General features: G+C 35.0%; 1 protein-coding gene across 7 annotated transcripts in view; it reads left to right on the forward strand.

The window, feature by feature from the left end:
* The first annotated feature begins 259 nt into the window (after positions 1-259).
* Positions 260-24,306, forward strand: part of DMTF1 (cyclin D binding myb like transcription factor 1) — a 54,750-nt gene continuing 30,703 nt past the window's right edge. For 4 of the 7 annotated variants that reach the window (XM_074268543.1, XM_074268545.1, XM_074268546.1 and 1 more), the window contains exons 1-6: positions 260-417; positions 11,404-11,526; positions 14,305-14,421; positions 15,313-15,435; positions 16,636-16,730; positions 21,972-22,086. In XM_074268543.1, the coding sequence (XP_074124644.1) occupies positions 14,313-14,421; positions 15,313-15,435; positions 16,636-16,730; positions 21,972-22,086 (442 nt within the window). In that variant the 5' untranslated portion in view covers positions 260-417; positions 11,404-11,526; positions 14,305-14,312. Of the gene's footprint in view, positions 418-2,424; positions 2,567-11,403; positions 11,527-14,304; positions 14,422-15,312; positions 15,436-16,635; positions 16,731-19,044; positions 19,147-21,971; positions 22,087-24,306 lie in introns of those variants that run through there. The other 3 variants (XM_074268544.1, XM_074268549.1, XM_074268550.1) reach the window with 3 other exon arrangements.

The raw sequence follows: 24,306 nt of genomic DNA on the forward strand, positions 1-24,306 counted from the left end.
CGCAGCACTTCAGTCTAAACAACTTGCCCGTGGGAGCACTAGCCACTGGCCTAAAAGAAGCTTTTCCCAGTGGGGGATCCCGGATTCTAAGGATGGGAAAAGACCAAGAAGCCCCTGCCCTTTTCGGACCCACGGGATCCGAAAAGTAGAGGCGCTTCCTCCGGGTTCTGGCCAGACGGAAATGACGACAGCCAAAGGGGGAAGGGAAAGTGACTGCTGCAACAGGGGAGAAAGGCGGGAGGGGAAGGAGGGGAGCGCGTCTGGGGGCGGGGCGGAGCTGTGGCCCGGTTTCCGGCGGGTTGTCGCGCTCTCTCTCTCCGGCCGCGGCAGCTCTAGCCCACAGCCGCTTCCTCCATCCTGGTATTTTTCGGAGCCTCCATCCTGGTTCTTCCAAAGTGCCCGGACCCAAAACAGGAAGTAAGTGCAATGGAACCTTCAGGTCCCAACCGCTGCCGGGGCCTCTCTGCTCCGCCCCGCGCAGCGCAGCTCAGTCCGCCCGGCCCCCTGGCCGCCTGCCCCTGCCCCTTTCCCCTATCCTCAGCCCTCCGAGGCCCTTGGACCTGCGGCCGGGGGGAGGGGGTGGGAAGGGGGGTGCGGAGGGCGAGGGCGGGGGGAGCCCCGAGCCGGGCAGGCTGGAGGACGCTCTTCTCCACCCACCCTGCTCCTCCCCTCCTCTCCACATCCCTCCCCTCTCCCCGCCGGCCAGGACCAGTTCCTCCCTCCCGGGCTGGGGCTGCGGGGATGGGAAGCGGGCGGCCGCAGAGGCGGAGAAGCCGTTGCGTTACTGACGGAGGCGGAAAATGGCGGCGGCTCGCTTCGATGGAGTCCAAATGGCGCCGGGACCCCTGGGGGGGAGGGGGGCGCGCAGGGGAGGGTCTGGGGTCTGGGAAATCGAATTCTCTAGATTCCCTTTAGCGGTGCGTTTTGTAGAAGGGAGAGAATTGGGGGCGGGGGGTGCTGATGTCCCCTATTTTACCACCACTTCCACGTCTTGTTTCTTCCCCCACTGCTTTTCCCATCGGAAGGAGGCCTCCAATGTCCGTTTAACTGGGGGGGGGGCCCTCACACACACACACACACACAGACACACACACTACGCTGAGTTGATCGCGCCGCTGTCCTCAGGACAAGGAGCTGTCCGCCCGGGACCTTGGCTACTGAGCCGGTAACACCTGGGGGCCGCCCCAAACAGGGAAGAGGCCCGGGCCTCGTTGATTTATACTTTGCTGGGGCAGGGGGCCTCCCTCACCCTTAACTCTAATCATCCTTTCTCGGATCCCCTGTAGTTCTCTGAACTTCGAGCCGCTGCTGTCTTTGAGTTAACTCGAGAGAATCGGGACCTTTGATTCCTGTTAAATGAGAAATGGGGGTAGAAACGACCCTTCCTCGATCTGATCATCCAGGCATCTGCTGTTCTCCCCTACCCACCCCCACCCCCCACTTTGTTGCTTAGATTAGAGGTTTTGGAGAATGTAGTCCAGACTCCTATTGTGTTGAGAAAAATGAACTATTCTCCTTCCTTTCTGACTTTTTTTATTTAACTTCATTTCTGAGAATTGAGGATGCCACTTGTTGGTACTACGTGTGTGTGTATGTATTTCATCAGAAATCAATACATTATTTCAAGAAAGAGCTGTTTGTAGCCCATTAAAATCAAATACATAATTTGATGAAATAGCATTTTAGTTATAGCATGGGATTTTGGGGCAAATAAAAATCTGTTAGGGTTGCCCCTTGCTGGGAGTGGCAGGCCGTGGTAAAGTGGAAGGAGAACTGAATGGATCTGCAACTGGAAAACCTGGTTTGGATTTGGATCCTTCACTGATTTTTAATAGACCCAGAATCGTCCCAGGAATGGCTTCTAACTTCTGGGGGCTCAGTGTTGTCTCTGTAAATTGGAAGGACCAAATGACCTGTAAGGCCCGTCTAGCTCCAAGTCTATAATGAGGCAGTTTTCCAAAACGTCTGCACATGAAACAAAAGATATTGCTGTGTTTGGATCTTTAACTATTATAGAACACCTTTTTGATATCATTGAAAGTCACTGTCAGGTAATGGGGAAATTTTACTTTATATTCTAATCTACTCAGGACAGAAATGTTGACCAAGTTTATGGTAATTACCATCCAAGATTTGTTGAATTATTTTTCTTTTAACCGTGGTGTTTATGTTTTGGAAATTTAACTAAATATATTCAACATAACTATATTTGGCATAGAATAAATCAGTCACTATCCATGGTGCCTATAGTTTAGCTTTTGCTATCTTTAGAAATGCTAACATGATATGTTGAAAGGAGATGTCTTTTCATTTGAGCTAGGTTTTTGGTTTTTAATTGTTAAAGTTGAATCTGACTTTCCATGATCCCATTTTGAGGATTTTTTTTGACAAAGATAAAGAAATATTTTGCATTTCTTTCTCCAGCTCATTTAACAGATGAGGAAACGAAGCAAAGTTGTGATTTGCCCAGGATCACGAATTAAGTGTCTGAAGCTGGATCTGAACTCTTGGCTTGCTGACTTCAGGCTTGGGGTTGTGCACCACCTACTTTCCCTGGGCTAGTTTGGTGAACATTAAATTTAATGTTTTGTTAACTTACAAATCATTTTACTATTCAAAGAGCTTCACTGGCTGCATATTGCCTTCCAAATAAAGTTAAAATTCTTTCATTTCTTTTCCTGGCTTTCAGATCCCTCTGTAATCTGGTACAACTTTGCTGTTTATTTCATGTTACTTTCGATAAATTCTGCCTGGTGCCCCAGCTAAAAGTGGACTGCTCTGCTCATTCTTTTTCATCTGCTCCAAGATACCTCTGCACTGCCTCTCAACCTGACTGTGCTATATAGTCCCTCTTGTCTTTGTTAAACTTCTTTTATAAAAGTCTGACACTTAATCTGTGAAAAGTTCCTTCACTTTCTCTCTTACCCCTCAAAAGGCATGCCATTATGCAGTTAAAATGTATTCTATAGATTGTATTTGAGCTTCACATCTCCTTCATAAGAGTATTGCAGTTGTTAACTATATTTTACAAACAAGGATCCAAAGCCCAGAAATATGAGGTGACTTGCTTGTAGTATGGCATACAGTCAAATAAAATAGGATTCCAGCCAATTCCTTCCTTATAACATTGCCCAGGATAGGGGTTAGAACTCAAATTAAACATAATCATTTTTTTTTCCCCATCTCTCTTCTCTCCTTTCTCTTCTCCCATTGAATCATAGCAGTTAAAGATTTCTGAGTTTTTCAGATAGCTCCAACTTTTAAGGTCAAAAACTGATGAAGTTGTTGCAAAAAGTTTAAAAAAAAAAAATCAAAGTCAAAAACCTAAAATTAGAAGTTAATATTTCACTATACTAATTCAGAATTTTCACATAAATAATTTAAAGGGATAATTTTCAGATATTATGAGCAATCTCATTCTTAAAATAACTTGAGTACTGTTTTTTGGTAAAAAGTGGTAAATCAAAATCATACTCCCATATAGTTCACTTTGATGATTCAAAATTGCTTTGGTCATTAAAATGGTAAGACTATTTAAATATGACAGGCCACAAAAGTACTCCATTGTGAGTTTCTAAAACTTGTAGACTTGCTTCCTGCCCTTTAAGTATTAAAATTTTAATAAGATTTAATTGAGAAATTCAAGTAAAGAATTTTTTTAAAATTCTATGTTCCAAAGATGAACTTTTTGACAGTCTATGGAAAACATTACAGATAAGGATAAGCATTGATATATAACATGACATTTCGTTGTTGGTGTTTCTTTGTTCTGACTACAATGAGCCAGAAATTTATAAAAACAAATGTTTGACTAGTCTTCAAATTCTGAGAATTATATGTATTTGACTACTTGCATAGTTAATAATGATCTAGATTCCTAATATAGACATTTGTGAAAAAATTATTCTATTCAATAACCATTAAAGTTGTGTTAAGTACTATAAATTTGAAAAAGATTAAAGCCCTACCTTTAGGAAGAGTATCCTGATAATCATGTGATTAAACAGGATTTTTCTGGGTGCCTTTTGTTGAGTTATTTTTCCATCCTATCCCATTCTGTGGGTTCACATTTGAGTTTTCTTGGCAAAGATATTGGAGTATTTAACTTAATTGCTGGGTGCCTTAGAATGGGAGTTTTAATTTTAAAATACAATTCTTAAAGAAAATAAGTGGGCATGGTTGATGGAGTGAAGAATTGGGTACAGAAAATACCTGGGTATCTTCTCACCTTTGTACTTAATAGCCATGTGACCATTATTAAATCAGTTCTCTGATCCTCAGTTTTCTCATCTGTAAAATAAGGATAGTATTTGAAAAGGGCAGCTAGGTTGCAAAATGGATAGAGTGCTGGTCCTGGAGTCAAGATAAGAGTTCAAATCCAACCTCTGATACTTAAAAGCTGTGTGATCTGGGCAAGTGACTGAACTCTATTGGCCTCAGTTACTTTTCTTTAAAATGATCTGGAGAAAGAAATCGCAAACTACTCCAATATCTTTGCTAAGAAAACCCCAAATTGGGTCATTGAGAGTGACATACCATTAAAAATACTCAACATCTGAAGTCTGAACCTCTGAGAGGATCAGATAATGTATGTAAAGTTTTCGTAAGCCTTAAAAGTTGTTTATAATTGTCAGCTAATACTAACTTAAGGAGAGAATTGACTCTCCTACCTTACATTTGCCTAGCAATATGTTTTCCAGAGCACTTTTGAGAAATTAATCTCTTTTGACCTCAAAATTATCTTTTGGGCCGTTGCAAGTTAGGCAGGTGCAAGGACTGTCTCCTTTGAGGATAAGAAACTGAATTTTAGTGAAATTAAGTGATTTTCCCAGGATCAATTGACTGGCACTAGGACCTGGACCTCCTAATGCATTGGATTTCTGCTTTAAAGAAAGAAAAGTTTGACAGAAATTTTATTTAAATACTTTCATACTTAAAAAACCAACCACCACGGATATATTAAGTAGATCTTTTAAAAAATCTTTTAAGGGAGAACCCCCAATTACCTTGGATTAGAGGAGTAAGAAGTGAAAAATTGGGGTTGGGATTTTTGTTTTGGTTTGGTTTAGGGGTTTTTGGTAAAGTAGATTAATTTTTAAATGGCTAATAAAAAAAAAATCTGTTTACTATTTTTGTTGGCTTTTGTTTTTTTCACCCTTAGAAAAGTGATGATATGCCACAACTGAATGAAACATCAAAATCTGACCAGACTCGATATTTCATTACTAAATTCATTGTTTAACATCCTAGCATAACATTCCTGTTCTAATGTCATTGTCTTGAGATATATTACCTCTTTATGAAATTCACAACTTTATCTCATCTTTGTGTATATTAAGTGATAGAAATTTTAATTGTTTTCATTCTGTCCACATCCAAGTCTTTGTATCTGCTAAAGGATGATAAAACAGTTTCTTTGCCTAAGAAATATATTTATAAAAGAAGTGCAATTTTCTAGCAATCCTTAATAGGTTATAGTGGTCATTGATGGTATATTTAAGGTGCCCTTGAATAGTGGCTTGAAAATAGGCACTTGATAAATGTTTGAATATCATTTTAAATAAAATATAATACGATGTACCTTTAGAGGTATTTGAATCAGGATGGCATTGGATTTAAAAATTCAAAAATAGTGGAGAAAAGATTTTTTAAAATAATTTTATTGACCAATTGTATTGCCAATTTGGCAGAATTTGAAATTTTGCCTCCTCCAGTTGGTCAAACTATTACAGGAAAGCATGTTAATTTCTTTTCTATAGGAAAAACTAATTACTAAGGTACTTCCAAAAGATCTGGCAGAGAATTTTGATTGTAATGTGTCTTGTTTTACTTACAGATAATGGTAGCCCTATTTGGAATTTTTTTGGAACTTTTGTGTAAGGTTGTAAGGTTTTGCATCCTATGTAAAATTAGCAGTTTGGATGATAATCTAGAACCTGAGATCTCTTTAAATCCTGAAATTATAGTAGCTTTACAATTGCCAAGTCTTACAAAAACAGTGTAATGATTCAAGCAAAATCTTGGTTAGATTGGAGGCTAACCTAACTTTTAAATAATAGATGGTATCATATGTCTTCTGTTTGTAAGCACCAGAGCAGTATAGTTTTACATTACACAAAGCACTTAAAGAAAAAAGATTAGATTGTGAATGTGTATACTATGCTACTTAATATTGTCTAAAATTAATATTGTGAAATAGGAGTTTTTGCAAAGGTCTGATAGAGAACTTTGGTTGAGATATCAGCACCTTCAGTTTCCTCATCTATACAGCAGGGGATTGGAACGCAAGTGCCTCTCTACAGTCCCTTACAGCTCTAAGGGATTTTAGATTTGTCAGATATTTGGATAACAAGGCAGACCAACTTTCTTAACGCTAAAAAGCCCATTTTCTTGGGTCTTATTCAAGTGCTTTATGTAGCAAATTATTTCAAGTCAACAGTGCTGACATTTCAATATGACTAATAACTTTTTTATGTGGAATAATTATAAAAGTAAAAACTGGAAGTTCATTTGCCTACAGTTGTCATTGATCAGTGACTATATTAACAATGAGCCTATAATACCATAAGATAATTTATATATGGAAAGATACAGGAAATGGCAAGATCAAGTAACGCAAAAATATTTCTTAATGAACCTGCTATTTCAGTCTTGCTCCAACCACCACCAATCTGAACTATATGCAGTTCTATAAGTTCTATATGCAAATCTATAAGTTCTACATTTTACATCTAGTAGATAGCAACTAGCTGGAGTGCTTTCAGAAGAGTGTGAGCTGGATCATGAGATGCCTCATCATTATACACTTTGGGAAGATCTAAATAAAATAACTAAATGTTTATTTCAGGAAAGAGAAGACTTCACAAATATCACTTTTCAGAACATTAGAAAAGTTTTCATATGAAAGAGCCAAATTTGTTTCACTTCATCTGATAGCATAGAACTAAGGCAATGGATGAAAGTTGCAGAGACAGATTTAGACTTTTAAGTTTTTAAGTCATTAAAACTATTCAAAAGTGAAATAAATTACCTCTGAAGTAGTGAGTTTACTCCTCACTGTAAGTCTCCAAATATAGGCCAGATTGTTAAAAATTGTTGGAGAGATTCTTGATAAACTACGGGGCTAAAGTTAAAGGTTGCTTTCTTGATCAATTCCAAAACCTCCAGTTGGCTCCATATTATAACACTCAGATTCTTCAGTGTGAAATTCAAGGTTCTCAAAAGTATTGCCTCATCTTACTCATCCTTCTCTCTCACAACATCTGCCAACTATCTCCTTTAAATAAGCCATATTTTGCAAATCTATAAGGTTTTTTTTAAGTCAGTAATTGTGGTAATCACCTTTAGAACCTAACAACTGTTGCTCAACTTTATACCTAGTTGATAATTTCTAAGCTTTTATATTCTGCCTGGAATAATTTTTCCTTTCCCTTCATAGTCTCTAAATCCTTCAAAGCCCAAAGAAACTTTCCAGATACAATCCACTTTTAAAATCTCAATCTCAGAAATTGTTTTATTTTTCCCCTCTTTCCTGAACTACTAGAATGGCCTCTTAATCTCCTTCAGCTCAAGTTGCTCTTCACTTGCATACGACTGCTAAAAATAACATTCCTAAGGTACAGGGCTAAAGTTGTTACTCTCTTGTTCTGTAAACTTCAATAGCTCCATTACCTCAGGCTTATTATGTATTATTTCCCTTCATTCATTACTATTTGCATTTCTCCCAACAACTTCTCTATTCTATTCCCCTTTCTGTACTTTATACATGCTTTTCTAGCTGTTTTCTATACCTTCAATGTAATTTCACTGCTACCCTTAAAATCTCACATATTTCACATCTCAGATCCGGTTACCCTTCCTACAAGTCTGTCTTTTCTGATTCATTCTCCCCAGCCTACACACACACACACACACACACATACACACACAATCACACAATCACACACAATCACACAATACTACATACTATATTACCTGTGTGTTGGCTCTCCCCAGGAGAATTAAGTATGTAAGGGGCAGGAATTTTCATTTTGGTCCTTTTATCACCAACACTGAAGATAGTGTCTAGAACTAAATAGATTATAAATACTAGTCAAACTACGGAGCCTACCATTAATCCTTTCACCTCAATGACAATGCATGGCAACATTTGATTGTGTATGCTAACTCCTCCCCATAGTCAGATTATGGGTCTTGTACAACAACAGTATTGTCTTTGGCACATAAAGTAAGCCAGTTGGAAGAGTAATTTTATTCTGGGGCAAAGATCTTGCAATTTAGCATTGTCATATACACTTGAAGTTCATTACATGAGTACAGATTCCACAACTTTTAAATTATATAAGTGGTATGTGGTAAATTGAACTTTAGAAACATAACTTAGTTTTCAAATTAATAAAAACAAAATGTGACTAAAGCTATTTTTCTTGATTCTAATTTAGACTCCTCCCTACCAAAAAAAAAAAGATTGTTTTATGTTCACTTTATTATATACTTCATTGTTAGTTATTAAAGTGTCAGTATTTTATTATAATGAAATGTTTTTAAATGTTTTCCATGCTTGCTATATTTGACTATCACTCCATTCCCCTGTGCTTGTTTTTTAAAACATAAACATTTACCATTATAAAATATTGAGTATTAGGATATCTTACTTCCCATAATTCCCAGTTGTTACATGCTTGAATGATGTAAATATATTTATAATAAAATGATGTGTTAAATCTGAAGAAAAATATATCAAATAGGCATAAATTATATTTAATTGCTTTTGAGTTGAATCACCCAAAGTAGGGAACACCAATGTGCCAAAATCTTTTATTTATTTATATATATATATAAAAACATAATGACCTGTCTTTTGCTTTTTGTTTATCCAAGTTATACAAAATTACCACACATCGTAATAGTGTTGTTTGTGATGATTTCCCTCCCCTAATTCTGATCTGGGGCAAATTAACTTCTCTGTGCAATAAGCCAGTGGTGGCAGACACAAAAAAGAATACCTTCAGGGCCACATGTTGCCTTAGAAAAGCCATATTGGCATTATTCTGATTATAGTTTTGTTTAACTTTTCCCTGTTATCTTTTTATCTGGTTCATTGAACTGGAATTTGATATATCTGCACTCAAGTGACACTGGTTTTGTAGAAGCCCTCACCCTGAGCTGAGTTCTCTATTCTAGTGAAATCTCAAGTCGTGTCCCTATTGTTACTCTTCCCACAAATGTTGTCTTCTTTTGTCAGTATTTAGCCTGAAGTTTGGGAAGACTTCAGATTTAACCTCCAACACTTAGATGAGTGACTTTCAAGTCACTTAAAACTTGTTTGCCTCCATTTCTTTAGCTATACTTTGCAGTGTTCTTGTGAGGAAAAAATCAGATCTTATTTGTATAATACTTGTAGTACCTGGTATATAGTAGGTGTTATATAAATTCTTGTTCAAAAGTTTTCCCCTCTCTTTTTCTAGTATCCTTTCTAACTCCATGATGGATTAGTGATTCTACTGCAGTCTTGTTAATGTGACTTATTTTTACGAGGATTACCTAACTTTTCCTCTAACTCAAACTTTAACTTTACTGTTTTATATTTCTCTGAACATTGTGACTTTGCTATCTGAGGGAATGTGCCTTATTGACTTAAGGTTCTACCTGCCTTATAAGAACAAAGGGACAGAATGATTTTAATAAGAACTTATCAAAAATCTAGTCAGGTTAAAGGATTTGAACTAGAAGACCTCAAATAGATGAAGCATGAAAGAACTGAGTAGTTTTGTAGGGCAGTAATCTAAAATAAGTAATTGATAAGTATTTTATGAATTTAAAAAAATGAGCAATCAACCCTGAAAAAGAAATTGTTATAGAGATTGAACTTCTATCCTCACAGGGAAACTGCTGTGATAGTTCAAGCCCTCATTTCTCCCCACCTCTTTTTGTACAGCTGCTACAGTAGCCTTCCTAAAGTGCTAGTTTGATGCTTGCATGTGTCCCTTCCCTTGCTCTCCCCCTCCCCCAAAAAAGATCAATATCCAATTGCTTTTATGACCAAATATTAACTTCTGAACCTGGAACTTAAAGCTGACTATAATCTGTTTGAGCCAACCTGGTCAACTAGCTGTTTGCTAAACTTATCATTTCAGCACCCTTCTTCACTCCTACCTCTCATTTTGTTCAGGTCTCTACCCAGAAATCTCTATAGAACCTTTCATAGTTCTAGTTCATGCTCTTTCCTTACTGAAATTCTTTGGGCTTGCCAATGTATATATATTGTTGTATATATTGTCTACCTGTATTTTTAAATATACTTTACTGTATAAAATTACATTTCTCAGTTGGACAGCTAAACATGTCACGTTTGTGGTTTTCTCCCATTGTATTTTTAAAAGAAATTATATAGGGTTATAATTTTTATTCTGTACTAATATTTAGGATTATTCATTTTAAACATTTATTACATAAAAGGATACTATGCTATTAAAAAAAAGTCATAGGTGGCATCTCTTGCTTTCATGAAGCTTAAGTTCAACTTTTAGTTAATTTTGTCATCTTACAACAAAGTTTTTAATTTTTTTGTTTGTTTGTTTGTTTTGTGAGCTTTCCATGATGTTATGGCTGAACAGAAATGTCTAAAATTCCAAACTTCTGGGAAAGTGCTTACCTGTGTTGGTAGAGTTAGTAGGCATTTTAAAAATTCAGGAGATCCATATACTGATGATAGGTCTAATCCCTATCTTGTGAAACACTGTGATTTGAGAATTAAAAATCACAAATAGCATAGATAGGCATTAGAATATGTATGTTTTGTACAATTTGTTTTCTTCCTTCAGTTATGAGCTTGAGGCAAGAATTGTCTTTTGTCTAGGTAAGCAGCATAACTGACACATAAGGAGGCACTTAATAAATAATGTTGATTGAATATTATGATTGAAAATAAACAGATTTATTAAGATGAGAGTAGATGAGTGGGATGACAAAAAAATTTAAGGAAAATAAATACGTGTTCCCTTCTGATTTTATTCAATGTGATTTGAAGTTCAAAGGCTGTTTAACAAATTTTTTTTTTTCCTTCAAAGAATACCTTCACTATAGAATGCTTACTTTCCCAAAGATAGATAAATTCAGACAGGAAAGCTCCTACCCTAACATGTATAGAATCACTCCTAATTTCTATTCTTTCTCTTTTAGAGATTAATTTTAATAGCCGATTTAAATAAATTCCATTTTATATACCTTTAGCTTTCTTATGTGGTTAACATATTGAAGAGGCTCCCAAAGAAAGTGAAATAGTTAATATTGGACTGTTATCAGATAACTAATATTCAGATTTACATGTCTTTCTCATTGAACCTGATAAATTATTAAACTTGAACATAATTGATTCTGATTGTGTGATCTTATCACTCCTAGAATGGTCCAGAAATAGAAACATGGAGGAAACTAAATCTGGTTAACATGAAGGTAATGCTACTGGCAGAAGGAAAGCACCTTGAATCCTTGGCAAGGGCAATAACTGCTTCACCTTTTGACTAGGTAAGTTTGGTATAAGGATGTGACAAGAACCTCTCCTATTCCTATGCCTTCTGTGGTTTTAGTCACAATACAATCATGCATGTCATCTACTGTTAATATGGGATTTGTAGATGACTATAGACACCACCACATTCATTTTTCCACAGATGTATATTAGGCACCAAGTGTGTACAGTGCCCATGCTAAGTAAGGAACTATCTCTTTGTATAATGGTAATTTTTACAGCAAAATATTAACTAAATCATTAGAGTGTGTTATAATTACTCCAGTTGTCTCAATATTTGAAGATTAAGCTTATCCTTTTTTCTTTTAACTCCTCTTATTTAGTCCTTTTAAATGTATAGCACTTAATGACTTTAGTATTAACATAATAAACATAATTAATATTGCATTATTAATTCAAGATTTCATAGGATCAATAGTATCATTCAGCACACTAACTTCATATAAAATCTTAAAGATTTAGAAGTTAGAGAAAAGGTGAACCTTTGATCAAAAAAAAAATCTCTTGATTATAAATAACTCATAGTAATTTGTAGGTATACCCCCTTTTGTAGCACTCTGTGTATAAGGGATAAAGAATTATAAAGACAGATTAACCAGGTAACAGCAAAAAAAAAAAAAGTTCAAATCCCATAAAATATTAACCCTTAAAAATGGCTTAGTTTTCTTTGTTAATTTTTCTTTTTCAGATACTTTATTTCTTCCTCAAAAAACGATAGTAGTAGAGTTGGAAGTGATCATCATTATTTAGTCTTAGCATTTTTCATCTTTAAGAGATGAGGATGCTGAGGATGGAGATAGATGTAATGACATATCAGAGATCACTTATCTCATAAGTGGCAGAACTGAGAATCCAGGTCTGTTGACTCTACATTCAGGCTTCCTTCCTACTATATCCATTGCCTCTCCCTTTTTCTTTTTTTTTTTCTTTTTGTTCTTAATACTTCCCTCTAGGGAGATATAAAATGACCATGAAAGAGATTTTTTAAATATTTCTTGTATTTTTTGTTGTCTTCTGAAATCCAGCTGTGATACCTGATTGTATAGAAGTGGCTGTGGATTCTCAGATGTTATTGCTAATGAATTCTAAGCTTAAGTAAGACCTTCTAAAATAGGAAAATCTTCAGACTGTATTCAGACAAATTCCAGTTCAACCTCTGCCTTCCACCTCATGCTAAATGTTACCACATTAATAAGTAAGCTTCTTTAGGAATTAAAGTAAAAATCAAGGGTTTTGTTTATTTTTAATAGATTATAAACTCATTATAAAACAATAATATGACATGGCAACTAAAAAGAATTTTCTTTTTTTTCTTTTGCCTTGACCTGTAATTTCTTCTGTCTTGGGGACTCCTAGCAAGAAGCTCCCTATACTTTTGCAGATTGTTCTAGGCATTAAATTCCAGAATAGTTGCCAGAGGCATCAGTCAGACACAAGGATAACAGCCCTAGCAGTTCCTCAACGCTTTCAAATCTGTCCCTAAGCAGAATAAAATGTAATCCAGATTTATCCAATAAATAAAAATACAGTAAGAAAAAATAGATAATAATACATTTTAAAGCTAAGTCAATTTGCCATTTACAGGGATCCTTATCATGGATAAGTGAGTTTGACGGTCACTGACCTAAAATACCAAGAAGTCAAGTAATTTGACCATGTTCACATAATCTGTCTGGTTAGAGGCAACACTCAAGTTCAGGTCTTTATTACTTAGACCAGCTCTCAATTTTGCTATGCTGCTACTTTTGCCTCTCTGATGCAACCTTAGCATAAATTAATAGAAGTATAGTGTTCTACAATTCTGCTATATTCTATCCTAGTCCAGTCCTTTTTGAAGTTTTCATTTTAGGATTTCACAAGGATATTGACAAACTGGACTATGTCAAGAAAAGGATGGTCAAGTTGTTAAGAAGACCTAAGACTTAGTGTTCAAGGATTATTTGAAGACTAAAATATTTAGCTTAAAGAAGAGAAGACTTAAGGAAAACATTATAGTTGCCTTGGGATATTTGACTAAGAAGATTAGAATTGTTTTGTTTAGCAAAAGTGAAAATAATGGGTGAAAGTTAAAGAGAAGCAAATTTTAGATCATTGTAGGGGGAAATTTTTCTAACATTTGGAGCTTTACAAAAGTGAAATGAATTGTTAGGAGGTAGTGGGCTCCCCTTCACTTGGAGTCTTTAAGAGGCTAGAAACCGATTGTTAAGAATTATTATAGAAAAGATTTCTATTCACATACAAGTTAGATTACACCAGTGGTCCTCAAACTTTTTAAATAAGGGGGCCAGTTCACTGTCCTTCAGACTGTTGGAAGGCTGAACTATAGTAAAAACAAAACCTCACACTCTGTGCCCCTCAGCCTATTTGACATAAACTAGCAGGCTGCATCTGGCCCACGGGCCGTAGTTTGAGAAGTCTAGACATTTAGACTTCTTTTAAGATCTCTTTTTGTCTTCTAGAGTCTGCAAAAATGCTGCCAAATATAATATGTGAAATAAAAGATGACCATGGAATAAAATGCAAGGATCTTTCATTTTAAAGGAAAGCCTTCTATTTTTAGCCCTGGCCAGCTAGGTGCTGATAGTGGTCCATCTTTCAGTACTTAGGAGAATAAATGCTAACCAGATACAATCAGATGTAAACTTTTTTTTTTCTGAAAAGACATAAACAGTTAACAAAATATCTTAACCATAAGACACATTTTTGTTTTTTCATGTTTTTATCTAGAGCTTACCCTAAAAAGTTTTATTAATCTGGTGCCTATTCTTGTGCAGATTTGAGTATGAGCACAGTTGAAGAGGAGTCTGACACAGTGACAGTAGAAACTGTGAACTCTGTGACTTTGACCCAGGACACAGAAGGGAACCTTATTCTTCATTGCCCTCAGAATGGTATGGAGAATTCACTGATATTTAGTATTTCTAACTAATTAATCTCTAAATTTGTGAGGTCCATGTCACCTTGATGTACTGAGTTATCCAGGCAGAAATTTAAAGTTAACGCAATAGGAACAAAGGCCTTCACATGATTAACCTTGATTTTTGTTTCTTTGTATATTTGTGACTTTTACCCTACCACTTTAACTACTGTTCTCAGAAATTGGTCATTTAATCGTGATGACTAAACAAACATCAATACCTTTTGTTGTCATGCATCACATTGCCAGTTGTATATAGAATATCCCAAAAGTCTCAGTGCACTCTTAAAGCTTAAAACTGCACTGACACTTTCCTATATTGGAAATTAAAGAGGTAAAGTGAGATTCTCCCCAATTTCTAAATTACAACTTAAATAGACAAATAGACTTCCTTTTTAAACCTTTGAAGGAATTTTAGAAGGATAGTAACATTTAATCTGTTCATTTATAATATACAATAAAATCTAATTTTTTTTAACTAGATAAAGCCATTTCCACTGTTGTCTTTAAAATCTAAGGCCAGCATATGCCAGCATGTTCCAAATTGGAATCTTTTAAAGTAGCATTTTTGCTAATATATTTCCATTGGTCAGCAAAGCAATAAACCAAAGGCAAGGTAACACCAATGAAGACAGTAGCTAGAAGGCATCTTTTGTAAGCCGAGGTGACATCAATAGCTTAGAAAAGATGCCTTCTAGCTACTCTCTTCATTTACCCTGCTTTAGGGAGCATTAAGCACATGGATAGAAAAGATGCTTTCTAATCTTCTTTGACTTGAATCTTTTCATTTTTGATCCTGGATTTTTTTATTTTTTCCTGAGTTTTTTTGCATCTTAATAGAGCACTGGATCCTTTTCATTATTAGAGACTGATGAAATAGACTCAGAAGATAGTATTGAACCTCCAAATAAGAGACTGTGTTTATCCTCTGAGGATGACCAGAGTATTGAGGATTCTACACCCTGCATATCAGTTGTTGCAGTTCCACGTAAGTACTTTCATTTATATGAATATAAAAATATAAACTTTAAGAATTTATGTATACACTAGAACCAGCATTTCTATGTAAAGTCTAAGCTGGGTTTATTTTTACTTATCCTACAAGGTTATTAAGCTAATTTATATGATTTTTTTGTTACAAGGCAATTAGATAGTAATTTTTACTTAGTTAATGTTAAATAAGAAGTTAAAAGTTCTCGCCATGGTTATATTTTAAGATCATTTAAGTCAAAATGTCTCTGACTCAGAAAAAACGTATCAATCTTTTAAGTATAGTTATGAAACTAAGTACTTAACATGAATAGATATACACTTTGCATATAGATTTATTTAGTTATTAGTAATAATAAGAAAGAAGAATTAGCTTTTTAGTTTTTGTCATGAAACTGTATAGAAAGGCAATCAAAGAGATTTTGGAGTGAGTATTCTTTCCTCTTCATGATGTGTCCTTCCTTTAATCACTTGCTGTGTGTGAGTTGATTGAAGAATTTGACTTGGTTCACTGCACAAATAGATACAGGAAATCAAAAAGCCATGGATAGGAAATCTGACTTAAAATTTTATGAAATTTTTAAAATATTGGAAGTGATCCAGCATTCTGTAGTTAACTTCTCTGAAATAATTTGACCAGAGTAAACTGCTATCAGGGCCAGGTTTATGGATTCAAACTGTAGTTTGTTGACTAGTTTGCTTAATTTCTTGGTAACAGGCTGAACTCTAATCCTGATCATGTGTGTTCATCCTTACAAATGAGACTTAGCTGAGATAATGAGAATGAATGATAGCAAATCCATCTCTGTCTCTGAAAAAAATGCCATGAAATACATCTATAGACAAAAATATAACAATAATTCTGAATGTATTAAAATACAAAAAATATTTTTTATATTACACTGATCACATTCACTTGGAACTTATGAAATATGCTTTTTAAAATTGCCACATAAGCCTAGTGTTATAGATATGTATGTCTTAACCACATGGGGGAGTATCCAAGAGTAGATAAAGATAGAAAATAAATGTTGAAATACCTTTTCATTATTGTTTTCATAGCAGCTATAATTGGCCATTATTATTGTGGATGGGCACAATAATAATGGCCAATTATAGCTGCTATGAAAACAATAATGAAAAGGTATTTCTGAAGTTCTGGAGATTGGTTATTATTTTAACTTTATATCTCTTGAAGTTTCAGAAAATGATCAGAGCTTTGAGGTGACTATGACCGCTACCACGGAGGTGGCAGAAGATGAGATTACTGAAGGAACAGTGACACAGATCCAGGTATGGTAAATTTTAAAAGTTGGTTCACAATTGGATTAGCCAGCTGCTTTTGATAATATTGATCTATCTTTCAATATTAACATCTTTTACTTGGAATAGAACAAAATTTTTATTTTAACTACTGGGGTGAAATACATTTGGTGGAAAGAGTTTTGAAAAGAAACCAGCTAAAGAGACTTTGAAGGAACGTCAGAAAATAAGAACAAATTGGCAAAGGGCTGAGGAAATTAAAATAGCTTAGCATAGACTCTTCCTTCTGTAATTTGAACAATAAAAGAGGAGGAAAAAAGAAACGATCGTTTGAGGAAATAATAGAGTCAGGAGAAAGTTTTTTAAGGACAACACAATCTGTGCGTATTTGGAAGCAAACGGGGAGATACAAATTAAAGATCTTAGAATGTGGGTCTGGAAGGTTCCTCAAAAGTCCAGCTCTCTCAATTTAAGATAAGAAAATTGAGGCTCAGAGAGCTTACATGACTTGCCCAAGCCAGAATTCAAATACTTATCCTGTGATTGTAGATCTATTGCTCAAAATAAAAGAATGTAGGAATGATTAATGGAGCAAAGCCCCAAAGGGGGTGGGATCTTGGGGACAATGGAGGGGTTACCAAGGTGTCCTTAAAAGTTCACCTCATTCTCTGAGACCTAGTGGAAGAATTGAGGGCCTTCTGAAGAAACAAGAGTTGAGAGATGCAAGAGAAAAGATGTTGGAATTCGCAATTGAAGACTTTAATCTCTGTAAGATTCAAAACTTAACTTTTGCTGTTTTTTTAATAGAAATATGATAATGTGATGGAAATATAACACAATGGTAATTGTCATGGATTGTAATTGGTGAATTTAAATTAATAGGGGTTTTACACACACACACCCCTGGGGGGTAGGAAGAAGTAAAAATCATTGATAATTTTCTATGTTATATTAACAAAACTAGAACTTTATAGCATTCAATTCCTGAATTACCTGAAGTGGCTTTGAGTCTATAAATATCAAAGCTGAAATAAATATTTTACTTGAATGTAATGTTTGGGAGAGTTTAAGAGAATGTTTTTTGTGTGTGTGCATGTGTGTGTGTTAATATTTTTTTTAATTTAATTTTTTTTGTTTTTACAAAAATTTTATTCATAGGTAATTTTCCAGCATTGACAATTGCAAAACCTTTTGTTTCAACTTTTCCCTTCCCTCCCCCCATCCCTTCCTCCAGATGGCAGGTTATCCAATACATGTTAAATATGTAAAAGTATAAATTAAATACAATATATGTATACATGTCCAAACAGTTATTTTGCTGAACGGAAAGAATCAGACTTTGAAACCGTGTACAGTTAGCCTGTGAAGGAAGTCAAAAATGTAGGCAGACAAAAATAGAGGGGTTGGGAATTCTGTGTAGTGGTTCATAGTCAACTCCCAGAGTTCTTTTGCTGGGTGTAGCTGGTTTCAGTTCATTACTGCTCTCTTGGAACTGATTTGGCTCATCTCATTGTTGGAGAGGGCCTCGTCCATCAGAATTGATCATCATATAGTATTGTTGTTGAAGTATATAATGATCTCCTGGTCCAACTCATTTCACTCAACGTCAGTTCATGTAATTCTCTCCAACCCTTTCTGAAATCATCCTGTCGGTCATTTTTTACAGAACAATAATATTCCATAACATTCATACACCACAATTTATTCAGCCATTCTCCAGTTGATGGGCATCCATTCAGTTTCCAGTCTCTGGCCACTACAAAGGGGGCTGCCACAAATGAGAATTAATGTTTTTAACCTGGTTTTTCCCATGCTAGCTTTAAAAAAAATTTTTTTTATTGATAATTTTTGGTTTTATTTCATCTTCATTTCTAAATGTATCCCTCCCTGCTTCCTCTGCCCAGCAAACATCCCATATAACAAATTTAAATAAACAAGCAAGCAATTGAACAGTGCCATTGAACATATCAGTCATATCTGAGTGTATAGTTCTCATTCTGTACACGTAGTCTCTTTGCAAAGTAGAGGAAGGGAGACACATGTTCTCAACTTTCCTTTTAGGCCCCATGGATCATTATAATATCCAGAATTGAATTCTTTTATTCTTTCATTTACATTATAGTTGTGCATATCATTTCCTCTCTGGTTCTGCTTATTTTCCTCTACATCATTTCATATATACTCTTGCCATGCTTATTTGGATTCTTCATAATTGTCATTTGAAATGATACAGAAAATATATTTTTATAATCATGTATCATATTTTTATAGCCCCTGTTGTCTTAAGAGATTATAAAAATCCCAAACAAAAATCTCAAAATAAAACTCCTTTTTGATTTTACAGTAATATTTCAGTAGAGAAATTGAATTCCAGCTACAAATTCCATTAGTAGAAACCCTGTTTAACAAAGACAGAACTTTGATGGACATCAGGTTGTATTTCAAGGTACATTCTTTCTTTAGATTGGGTGTGATTGTAGACTTCAGCTGCTTTCTCTGTTTACTCTAGGTCTCCCTTCTCCCCCATTTAGACAAAGGATGCAATTTTTTTCTCCTCTTCAACTCCTGCCCTCATATTAGGGGATTTGAACATATACACTGATTCTCCTCCAAACACTCTTAACTACTCAGTTCCTTAACAAACTTTACTCTTTTGAGCTATCGCTCCATGCTACCTCAGCCACACACAAAGATGCTCATACTCTTAATTTTGCCAACACCCACAGATACAATACCTCTATGTTCAGAAATTCCAAAATCTTTTTATCTGACTGTATTCTGTTGGCTCTCCAGCTCTTTCTCTGTTTTCTCTTACCATACCTTATTCTTTGTCCACCCCTTGACCTCCAATACTTCAACTCTTTAGTTCTTTTCTAGGCCATCTCCTCTGCACTTTCCTCTCTGTTATCCTTTCCCCATCTTGATCTCTGAACCAGTTCAGCCCAACTCTGACAGCTTCTCTTCAAATCCTGTCATCCTCTTTCCACCCTTCACCAATCATATCTCTGATTATGCTCACCATTCAAGGATTATTCTCACCATTTAACACATTTATTCCTATGCATATGCTGCTGAACATAAGTGGAAAAAATCATGCAACTCTTCAACTGAGTCCTTTACATATTTATGTCTTACAGCCTCATATGGGCCCTCATTGCCCCTGTACATCTCTTCTACACCTCCCTTATGAACTTGCTATCCAACTTTCCTCAGCATATTTGTATACCTTGCATGGCCCTCTCTCCCCTAATTTTCTCTGAGTATTCATTGTCTCTTTATCCAGATCATATCCTCTAGCTGAAGATATTCTGTCCTGGCCCTCTTCTCTTCTCCAACTATACTACTTCATTTGGTGATTTCATCAGCCCTTATGAATTTAATTATCTTCTCTATGGTGATGATTCTCAAATATGTTTATCCTGTCCTGACCTCTCTGCTGATCTCCAGTCTCACTCCAGCAGCCTTTCAGATCTCGATGTCCTGTAGACATCTTAAATCTATCTTGAACTTTTCCCCATTAGATTATCCTTTCCAAAACTGAACTTATGATCTCTCACTCAAACTCTCCTCCCCTCCTCACTTTTCTATTACTGTCAAGCGCAGCATAATCCTCCATTTTTCAGGCTCTCGTTCTAGATAGTCTCTCACTCAACATATTTAACATTTTTCAAACAACATCTTTCGAATGTGCCCGTTCTTTTTCTCTGATACTACCACTCTAGAGTAGGTTCTTATCACCTCACACTTGTCCTGTTACACCTTTCTGGATAGATCTGTCTTTCTCAGGTCATTCCCTCCCCACTCCAGTCCATCCTTCATTCCAGACACCAAAATGATTCCTATAGTTGAAGTCTAGCCATCTGACAGCCCTTCTCCCACTTTCCTTTCTCCCTCCACACTCCTCTCCTGTACTCAATTGTTGTCTTCAGGATCAAATATAAAATCCTCTGTTTGACATTCAGACCTCTTCATAACTTCTTCTATAAAATGAGGAGATTGGACTTGTTTTTTGTTGTTCAGTACTTCAGTCTTATCCAACTCTACGTGACCCCATGGACTTTTTGATCATGATGTTTTCTTTGTAGAAATACTAACGTGATTTGCTGTTTCCATAAAATCCTCTGTTTAGTTTTTCAAAGCTTTTCAAATTATGTTTTCTATAAAATGAGGGGGTGAGGGGCTTTGGACTAAAAGATCTTTAAAGTGCCTTACTGATTTAATTATGGGATCTTGTGAGTCTCTTCGGAGAACCTGGAAGTATTAGTACTCTCAGCAGATGAATCCCACTGATGTTAGAAATTTACTAAAGGTTAATTGCAAAAGATGTCAACCAGGTCTATGGTTATGCATGCAAATTAGTTACAGAAAATAGCTGTGAACATATTGTGAACATATCTTAATCTCCCACTTCAATCCACCATTTCTGGTTATCTCATACCAGACACAGGATTATCATGCAGGCCATTCTTGTATTGGTTAATCAGCAAACATTTATTAAATGTCTGCTATATATACAGGCACTATACTGGGGACACCATAATAATATCCAGATGAGTTTGGTTTTTTAATTGTAATTCAAATTCAGACACAGGCTGAATCTACTGTTCAATTCTTTTAAGTAGAATTTACTTCATTGAATCTAGCATTTCTAATTTATTACTTATGATCACAGACTTAGAGATCATCCAGCCCATCCCCTAATTTTATAGAAAGGGAACCAGAGGTTCACAGGTGCCCATGATCATAGAAGTTATGAATAGAATAACCAAGATTTGAACCTACAACTTCAGTTCAAAAACTTCTCACTAACTTGAAAAATGAATTCTTGCATACAGTAAAATGTCACACTAAATAAAGTTCACACTAAATAAAAACAACAAAATGTTTGCTTCACTAAATCATTTCCTATACTCCCAATTAGAAGACAGTAGCTTAGGGTAGCTATGATGCTGCACATGAAATCAAGATAGACTGGATTCAGATCTTGCCTCAGTCACTTCCTCATTATGTGACCTAAATCAAGTCACTCTGAGGCTCAGTTTTATCAAGAGTCTACCAAATTAGTTATTATAAAGATGAAATTAAAAGATGTATATTTATTAAGTATTTCCAAATCGTAAAACACCACAGAAGTATTAGGTAATATTTTTATTACTCCTTTAGAGCAAATTTTTTTTTTATCCTTCATAACCATAAGTATATTTTGGAACACAGAAGACTTATAAGATATCTATTGAGTTAATGATCTTTTCTTCATATTTCCCTTTAAAGATTCTACAGAATGAACAGTTGGATGATGTGTCTCCCTTAGGCAATGAAGAAGTTTCAGCTGTTAGCCAAGCTTGGTTTACCACTAAAGAGGATAAGGATTCATTAACTAATAAAGGTAAGATATTCAGTATCTTTGGTCCTACTACTTGGGGAACCTGGAAGGTTGACTCTCATCACATGTGGAATGAACAAAGTCTAGGATTCTCTGAAACAGACCTTTATCTATCCCAAATTATATTAAATAAGGTCTTGAGTGAAAAAAACAAAAACAAAATCTAGCATTTATTTTCCCTTCACTAAATGGTGAATGAAATCTTTTCTTATATACTCTTTTTTTCTTTTATGCACAGAGATGTAACAGGGCTGAACAATGTAGTTGCCAGTTTGCTGCTATGGAGACATGAATTAAGGTCAAGTTGTTGTTTCATGAGTACTTAGCCCTACTTCAGTGCTTATTTGGTCATTTTTGTACATACTGTTTGTACTATTGGTTTGGTGATGAAGGTAGATCTGGAAATTGCTAAGAGATGAAATAGAAAGTCAGTATTATAATTAATATAGCTTGAGTTGATGAAGTGTGTAGAAAGGGAAAAGAGGAAACTAATAAAGCATTAAGTATCAGTGACTCAAATGTTAAGGCTATTGTTGAACATTGTGCCACTAGGATGTTAGTGCTTTCTGTGTACTAAATAACGTTTGAATGTATGTATGCCATATCTATCTTTAGATAGGAATTAACTAAATATTATGTTGGAAGAATAATAATAACTAACTACAAAGTTAGTTATTTAGTTAGTTGATCTTTAACAAAAAGATATCTTTGGGATATGCTTGTTGATTTTAATAATTATTTTAAAAATTAAAGTAAATTTCAATATTAATAAGTATCAAATAAGCCACCTTCCAGCCTAGCCCCCTATAAGCCATGTTGCCCAAGAACAATCTTTGTAGATAAGCATTCTGGCAAACCAGAATAGGAAAATCTCACCAAAGGTCCTGGCACTATTAGGTGGCTCAACATTAGAAATAAATATGGCATTCTTAATGGAAATGACACTAAAGAAGATGAATCACCATCTGCTTTGTCGCCGAACCTTTCATTTGCACTGAAACTTCTAATACTTCCTCCATTTATATATAAACTTGAAAGCAAAAACTTTATTTTATTTGTATCTCTAGGATGTTATTTTATATAAAACAATAGCAATTGCTTTCAATTCTGAGTAGCCACCTCCCTTTTCTTCAGTAATAGTGAAATACAAATGGCAGTTTTTAGATTTTCTATAGATATATCCTGAGTTGTTGATACTACAAATGTAAGTCCATGTCCGATGACCAATAAGTAGATATTATCCTGGAGAAAGTAATATCAATCTTGTTTTCTTTTCTATGTATAAAATCAAAAGAAAGGAGTGGGAAAATGGTTTGTATTTATCTTATTTAGTACTCATTATGATAACATATTGTGAAGTATTTTACAAATCTTAAAACACTATAAATATTGACTGTTACTCTTATTTTTAAAAAAGGCCATGATAAAAAATATTTGCATCTTATACACTAATGTCTGCTACAAAGAATGGAGAATCGATGAAGAAAACTCATAAGATCTTTTAAATTAAGTTAGTACAGGTTTTGATACAATGCAAAAGTAGGCATAGATAAAAATGGCAAAAACTATAATTAAGAAGTAAGGCATTAGAGTAGACAATGCCCATAGATTAAGCCTTTATTTGAGAATAGAACTGGGAAATGCAGACTATTGTGAACATCAAATACAACTGATTATATTTTAATACATAAGAAACAACTAGTTATTGATACAGAAATCTCTTTAGTCATCTTTCTGTTTATAGTCACTAGTTTGTTAGATCAAATATTAAGATTTATACAGAAAAAAATTAAAATTACAAAAGTTCTAATATATGTAATTTTTAAAACTTTATCCTGACTTATTTAAATTAGTAATTTATGTTAAATAATAGGAAATGAATAGAGGAAAGGACACTTAAGAGTATGACAATTTCTTATAAAAGTTTAACCAACATGACCAATTGCTATCACAAAGAGACTAAAAGTGATTAAAAACAAAACAGAAAAATTAATCGCCACACACTTAATCTTCTTGTTTACCAGTGAGATATGTCAGCCAAGGACAATAATAGTTTAGAATATGAGTTCATTTATAAAATATGAAAAAGGAGGATGCAAAATTATGAGGAATATCACCTTGTAAAACAGCAAGAAACTGAAAGAAAAAAATAGTTTGGAAGAAAGATTGTTCAAAGATTCAACTAAGCAAAAATCATCACAAGACCTTTTAAGGATGAAACTA

This window comes from Sminthopsis crassicaudata, chromosome 5 (assembly GCF_048593235.1).
Source record: "Sminthopsis crassicaudata isolate SCR6 chromosome 5, ASM4859323v1, whole genome shotgun sequence".
NCBI lineage: Eukaryota > Metazoa > Chordata > Mammalia > Dasyuromorphia > Dasyuridae > Sminthopsis > Sminthopsis crassicaudata.